General features: G+C 35.9%; 1 protein-coding gene across 1 annotated transcript in view; it reads left to right on the top strand.

Annotated features, from left to right (window-relative positions):
• Positions 1-8,050, top strand: part of ANKRD28 (ankyrin repeat domain 28) — a 99,192-nt gene that overhangs the window by 41,687 nt on the left and 49,455 nt on the right. The window contains exons 6-7 of the mRNA XM_011354836.2: positions 2,474-2,561; positions 6,107-6,249. Of these exons, the coding sequence (XP_011353138.1) occupies positions 2,474-2,561; positions 6,107-6,249 (231 nt within the window). The remainder of the gene's footprint in view (positions 1-2,473; positions 2,562-6,106; positions 6,250-8,050) is intronic.

The following is an 8,050-nucleotide window of genomic DNA, read 5'->3' as shown; positions in this document are numbered from 1 at the left end:
TTGTTTCCCATGTTTTAAACTGTTGATGACTTATTTCAAAGGCTTAAAGAGCTGCATGTGAATCACTGATAATAGTATTTTGTTTAGTCTTCCTTGCTACTTTGCATGTTTATAATTATTTTGCACTTCTGAACACTTTTCGTGTGCATCAGTTTTTTTGCCGTATAGCAGACTTAAGATGAGTGGTGAACAGGTGGTATTTCCTCTCTTTGCATCTAAGAAAACTGAGGGTAAGTTTTACTAGAGATGATTCTGTTCAGGTTCCGATCCATTTCATTTCATATGTAGTTTGTTGAGCTACCAAAGATAGGAATACCACTCTTAGAGAAAAATTTTTTTAGTTCTCATTATATTGCCTAATGTTGGTGGCATACTGGGTTTATTAGGACTTTACCCTGAGATGTGTTGTGAAGTTTTCCTTGTGCTTCTAGGAGATGAATCTCTTTGGATAGTAAATTCATAAATTACCTTGTTAATGCCAGCTTTCCTACCAGGTAGCATCACAAAAAAGACTTTCTCTTTCTCTCTCTCCCTAATGAACTAGATCATAATGTTTTTTCATTTTGTAAAATATAGTATTTGGGAAGTATATTTAAAATTTTTATGTATATAATGGCAAAGCAGTAAATCTCCTTAAAACTGTGTAAGTATAAATTAATTGTATCTCACCATCTAGAAAAATGAGATATAATGATTGTGTTTGAAGACTACCTATCAGTATTTTTCCTTGAACATTTTGATAGAGGTTATTATGCCTTTAATTGGAGAATAGAAAAAGGGAATGTTTTATCCCAATGCATCTTATATGGCTCTGAGTATTGCTTTTAGTTCAAAATATTTTGTTTTGGGAGATAAATTTCTACTTGTTCATAGCAGGTTCCATCAGAACTGTTTTTATTTCCCTCATATACATAAAATTTCTAAAACTGTTAACTCATTTGTCTTTTATAAATTTTATCTTCCTGTGTTTTAGGAAGCAGTTCAGGTACTTTTGAAGCATTCTGCAGATGTTAATGCTCGAGACAAAAATTGGCAAACGCCATTACACATAGCTGCTGCTAATAAAGCCGTAAAGTGCGCTGAAGCTTTGGTACCTCTTCTGAGTAATGTAAACGTGTCTGATCGAGCAGGGAGAACTGCATTACATCATGCAGCTTTCAGTGGACATGGTGAGGTAGGTGATATCCAGTCGACTCTCCCTGTGCCCTCCCACTACCCCCACCCTCACCCCAATTGTTAATGAACTTGCCTTTTCTAGCATTCATTAGTCCATTATAAAAACAAACAAAAATACTTATCTTGCTAATTTAGTCTAATTTTACTACATAAGCTCTTAGATTTCTTTTCATGATAATTCATGATATAACTTTCTCAGATGTATACATTGATCAGATACAGCCCTTGTACCTACTTGATTTTCATAGTCAACCTAGAGAAACAAAGGAGACCACTACCAACTATAACATAGTGTGAAAACTATGTTCTGTCATTGTGGAAAAAATAATCTAGGAAGATAGAGCAGTTTATTGTGCTCTCAGGAAGGTAGTAGCAAAGGCAGGCGGAGTTTAGAAAACATTTCCTTATAGTTTATTATCAACATTTAGTCAAGAATATTTTGGTGACAGACCATCAGAAGAAAACAATTTAAGAAAATGAGTATTTAATTATCTTATACAAGAGGCATTGCCTAATGTTAGGTGTTGTCACAGCAAAGAAGACATAGAAGACTTAGAATAAAACACAGAAGAACCTTTGAGGCCAACTTGTCTAGTCTTTCATTTTTGTTGTAGACACAGAAACTAAAAGAGGCAAAGACACATTTCCAAGATTCCATGGCTGAGAGCTAGTGGCTACAGTGTTTATTTCCACTGTTCTTCTCTGCCTTTGAAACAAAGAATTCTTGCCTCCACTGTAGTTAAGATTACTGGATGCATCCCTTTTGGAAATCTGGAATACCTTTTCCAATGGGGAAACTATTGCAAATATGGTTAGACGTGATAGAAATATTGTTCTTGGTACATTATGAGGTAAGTAGACTGTGCATTGACCTTCAGGTCTAATCATATTATGGATACTACACTTGTGTTTGAGTTAAATTTAAGACACTTCTGGGATGAGAGTACACTTTGTATTTTAATATTACTTTGGGTTATAAAAGGGAATAAAACCCGTTTTTAAATATTTCACCTTTAGACTTTCCAGAATTGTGCTTAGCTGTTTGTAAAATACCAGGACATAAAGTGGCATCTTTAAAAGGTATGATGCCTGACTTTAGTAACACCCACTGTGAACCCTTTTTCATATTTCGTTCTTATTAATATGTTAAAAAGGTTTTTAATATTTAGTATATAGCTCCTTTCTGTAAATGCAGAAATTCAGTGCCAGATAGATCGAGATGAGTATTCAACACCAGGGATATTTATGAACAGTTGTACTTCTGAATTTTGTGAAATGGTGTTTATTATAATTCCAGATGGTCAAACTACTCTTGTCTAGAGGTGCCAATATTAATGCTTTTGACAAGAAAGACAGACGTGCTATCCATTGGGCAGCTTATATGGGTATGTACTTTTAAAATTTATTTATTTACATTATGTATTCAGGAAAAGTTGTACATTTTAGTTCTTGCGTTTGATGTCACATCTGTCTTTTAGGACTGTGAGAAGTTATACCATATCTGAGTTTGCTGCCCAAGTAGAACAAGCTTGGTAGTGGGGAAGGTTTGCCAGAACAGGTGGGCATTGGGTGTAGTTCTCCTAAAAATTGTTTGAGATTCTGTTTACCTTTAAAGGAAGATGCAAGCCTGGGATACGTAATTTAGATTAGAGTTTCCAAAAAGCCCATTCTCATACCGATTCTTGTTTTTATGGGACTATTAAGGTAGAAGTTATGAAGAAACATTAGAAAGCCTATTATTTTAGACCAAGCTCTGGGATAAATAAGTATCATCATGTTTGAGTTCTACAACAGTAATTTCATAGAAAGAAACTGAGGCTTACAGTATACGCTTTTCTGCTGTTACATGATATATGCGTTCTTGGAAAAATCTTAGGATCTCCAAAATTGCATTCAAAAGCTTAACAGAGCTCATGAGAAAATGGTCCTGGGGCAGACCGCCCAAATCCTGTGCAACTCTGTGATGAAAGCACTAACAAAAACATTAATTGGTTCTTGAGGTAATTTAGACAGCTTGGCAGGAAGCAGATCAGCTTACCTCAGAATATTTCAAAATGGACAAAAGAGCAGAGTAGAAATGCTGTTCTGTGGGTGCTAAGATCATGCAGGCAGTAGATCTCCAAGCTTGGAGGAAGACAACCTGCCACAAACCTTGCAAGTTCTGCAAGGCTAGGGCTGTATGTATGTCTGGGAGGAAGCCATTGACATAGGCATTCATTTTTGAAGTTTCTTAAAATAGAACTGAAAGAACTTCTCCCACTGCAGCCATGGAGCTCAGGGCTTTTTTTCTCCTTCTGCCGGAGGATATCATTCTGCTTTCCCTGTTCTGGCTCCTCTGGCTTAGGAAGAATCACAGAAGGACTGACATATCTTCTCTATAATACTTGTATCATTCCTTGATTTACCCACTCACACTGCCTGATGACAAAGACATCTAGCTAGCCACCTTTCTTAAATAGGAATAACTTGTCGTCACCACTCCCTGCTCTTGGTTTTGTCTTTTCCTATATCTCACTTAAAAATAAAACATTAAAGGAAGATTTGACGGAAGGTTATTAATTTTAAATACTATATAAAATTGTAAAATAGGAAAATGTAAGAAAATAACCAGTTATCAATAACCTTAAGGTCCAGGAAAATCCTTTGCATATAGTATAAATAACCAAAAACAGTTGAATCCATCTTGAATTGCAAGTCTGACCTTTAGTGTGAGTGTAAAGGAAGATCAAAAATGAAGGATTATATCCTCGTCAGCTGGCCCTTATTTTAAAAGCCAAAAGCTAAAAATCTGGGCTCTTGATGTTTCTTTCACACCAAAGGTTTGTGCTTCTAGTTAGGTCATGGGCAATATTCTTCTGTTAATTGAAGATAAAATCCAGAAGCATGTCTCCTGTGGCATCCTAAAGTCCCCTCCTCAAGCCTCTAGATTTTCCATATTTTACGTGTTAGGAACTTCTCTGAATATTCTGGTGTAGTTTATTCTTCAAGAAAGCTTAGGAACAGCTAGTCTGTGTGATTTGAAACTATATATACACCTTATATTAAAGGGTTTACACATTAAGTAGAGTGCATCAGTCCTTTCCTCCAAAGAATTAAACTTGACTAAACAGCTATTTTTATGAAATTGAAGTCCAGGGAATTTTATGAGATATCTCTAATGGAGCTCCCAGGCTAACTGGGTGTGTGTATCTCATGGGCCCTTGGATGGCTTTGTTTTCTTTGATACACTTAAGTGTCACTTTTCAAGTCAGTTGTGGATTGAATTCTCCTTTCCCTGTCTCTTCTTTCCTCTAAGCATGGAAAAAGAGGAATATTGACACATAGCTTTTAAAACTGTTCAGCTGTCCTAGGCATTCCGGATTAAAGAAAGTTAAACATGTGAAAGTAGGGAGCTCTTGGCTTATCTAATAGAGAGGCCTGAAGTCCAGGTCATTGTCACCTCTAGGTTATATTCAGAGAATCTGTCAATATTAGTGTAAGAAACATTAGGATTATATATAGTCATCTTATAATTTATTTCTTACTGGCTTTCTTATTTGGCTTGGCCTTCTGTCCCATGGTTGAGGCTTTCCTCACTTTTCTCTTAGGCTCTACCTCTTATCCTTGTGCTATTATTGAATTCTCTGTCAGTGTTCCCCAGTCCCCACCTCTGTCTCTAAATAAATCGATCATTTGCCACTCTTTACCCCCATTTTTGCTTCTGCCATGAACCTTTATTTAAGATACCTTTTACACATTCATCTTTTTATTGCTTTCAGTACTTTTAGCAATATCCAGCCAAATTCTAACTCAAATCACTTTACCATGATGACTTTAACAAAGAAGGTACTGAATAAGTATTAATTACCTTGATTAGCAACTCAGTACATTATTTCTTATGCTTCTCCGTTCATTTTTTTCATCAATGCATTTGAAAGATTGGAAAGAGACATCCAAGCAGAACATTCTGTACAACAAAGGAATCCCATGAACAGAGGCACAGAGGTGGGAAGGATAATGGGAGGAAAAGAAAGCACCGTATGATCTAATGTGATAAAAAGCGAGGAGCTATATAAAAGGAGAATTAGTAGTTCTGCCATCTTCCAGATACATGTTCTTGTTTCTGGCTTCCATGTGTGGTTGGGTAGGGCTGAGACTAGTTTTGACCAGTGAACTGAAAGCAGCATCACCTCTGGGCCAGAGCATTTAATTACTGATGTGAGACTCTGCAGTCTATTCCCCCTTCTGTCACAGTGACCAGCCACATTCAACATGGTGTCAGCTGCATAAACCTGAGTCCTTGAATGACTGAGCAGAGCCCTGTTGCCAAGCTATTACAGTGTTAATGAGAAATAAAACAATAATTATTTAAGCCACTGAGATTGGGGAGTTGATTATTAACCACAGCATATATAATCTAGCCTATTCTGATTGATACAAGATGAATAATAAACCAAGTTTGTTAAGGACATCTGGTGGAAATACTAGAGGAAAAGAGATTTTTAGCTCCATGTTCTAAAGTCCTAAACATTTTCAAGTAACAAGCCTAAGTCACTCCCACATTTCCAAGTAGAAGATTACACTAAGGCAGAGAAACATAAACTAATGTTTTATATTAGACATATAAAGCTAACTTCAGATCTTGAAAATGTATTAAAACAACCTCGAAAACAATAAGATCTAGGAAAAAGGAGGGTTATGGATTGCAGGGTTATCACTGGATAAAATTATCAAATGTATATTTTCAATTATTACTTCTATCGACATTGATCAAAATTATTCCGAATTCTTTTTTTTTCTTCTTCCATCCTCTCTCTGGTTATAACATGATTTCTTGGTAACTTGTCATGCATTATCTAGTTAATAGGCATTTTTAAAGATGTTTAGGATTATATTTCATATTTATCATGTCCTCATCTGTTCATTTTTTTCTTCATAAACACATTTTCAGGTCACATTGAAGTAGTGAAATTACTTGTGGCACATGGAGCTGAAGTAACATGCAAGGATAAGAAGTCTTATACACCTCTTCATGCTGCAGCCTCTAGTGGAATGATCAGCGTAGTCAAGTACCTTCTAGATCTTGGAGTTGATGTAGGTATATGGACTGAGCAGTATAAAAGAATGGAGCATTTTATATGTTGTAATTTCATCGTTGGCAGAAGTTATTTCAAATTTAAAAGATTATTTCACACAATAATGTTTTTGTCTTTTAAGCAGATATTTATAATGCACTGATATTTGTTCAAGACATGTAATTAGTCAAAATATATTAAGAGGAAAAATGCATTTCAAATGATTGATTGACAGAAGTTTTTCTTCTGCATCATATTACAGGCCCTACAGCTCCATTTCAGCTATGGAAACCAACATATCAGACACACTTGGATTATATTTCCTAAGTGGCTAGGTTATTATTAATCTTATTTGCCCAGTTAGTCTAATATTCCCTTTAAATGACTATAGCAGTTCACATTACAGGATATTGGCAAGAGCTAGGCAGAGAAACTAGAGGTTCTTGCCCATCAACTGTAAGTGTTCCTTAGTATATAAGGAACACCTTAAGGAATGGTTGCTGCTTTATCTGAATATATTTGGTTCCTGAACTGAGATAGCTAAAGATACCTGTAGCTTTCACAGGCCATCCTTTAAGCACAGGTACTTTACACCTACTTTTAGTATATTTACTCTTATTTTATGTACAGTTGTGACAAAATTTGGTTTAAAACACAGAATAAAAGCAGCATATTAGAAGGAGAAAGGGTAAGGCTCTGCTAGATGCAGTTTAGATCAGCTACAAAAAAGAGAGAGAGAAAGGTAGGTGGTGGTCTGGTTGGACAAAGAACATGTGGCAGAACTATAGGGTTGAATAGACTTTTAATTTAAAGACTGTGTGAAGACTTTGCCTAAAGCAACCAAGTAGTTATTAAAAGTCTAGGGATCTCAAGAAATTGGAAAAATGTAAACACATTGTCAGGTATGATCTCTGATAGTACAAATGGATAAGTTTTATTTCAGCTCAACAGTTTCTGTAGCTCTATTTCAACACAATAACATAATGCTTTTAAAAGCCACTCACCTAGATAAATGAGAGAGCCTTATTTCTGATCACCATTTCAGGTCCATTCTGGTGCGGTTTTTTAAACTGTATTGACAGTACAATAACGTTTGTAAACCTGGTGACAGAGTATTCTTTGAAATAAGTGGTCAGACTCAGAGCCATTTAGTGACATGTGGTCTCCAGTTGGGTGATTTATTAGTTTCCCAGGGCTGCCATCACAAATTACCTTAAAGTGAATGACTTAAAACAAATTTAATCTCTCAAAGTTCTGGATGCTCTGAGGGAGAATCTATTCCATGTCTCCTACCTTTTGATGATAAAATCAAGGTACTCTGACTAAAGTTGTTACTTTTTCACTTCCACCAATTTCTGTTAACTAAAGATTTGAGAAAATGTTAAGTAAAGTTGTGGTAAGTTGGGGACAACTATAAGGTTAGAGGGCACAGCCTCCAAGACTACCTATTACTTGACCAACTGCAAGTTTGAAGGGTTTCCCAAAACTACCTTCAGGTTTCATAATTCACTAGAATCAATCAAAAAACTCACTAAAAGCTATTATATTTACAGTTATGGTTTATTACACAGAAAAGATACAAATTAAGATCAGCCAAAGGAAAAGACACTTAGAGCAGAGTCCAGGAGTATTCTAAACAGAAAGGATTCCATTGGCCTCTCCCTGTAGAATTAGGACTCCTTACCCTCCCAGCATCAATGTGTGACAATACGCCCATGGTATTGCCAACCAGGAAGACTCACCTGAGCTTTGTTTTCAGAGTTTTTAATGAAGCTTCATTACATAAGCATGATTGATTGATCAGTTGCCCACATGATTGA

This window comes from Pteropus vampyrus, unplaced genomic scaffold (assembly GCF_000151845.1).
Source record: "Pteropus vampyrus isolate Shadow unplaced genomic scaffold, Pvam_2.0 Scaffold1, whole genome shotgun sequence".
In the NCBI taxonomy this organism is placed as follows: domain Eukaryota; kingdom Metazoa; phylum Chordata; class Mammalia; order Chiroptera; family Pteropodidae; genus Pteropus; species Pteropus vampyrus.
This window is presented reverse-complemented; position numbering and strand designations above follow the sequence as displayed.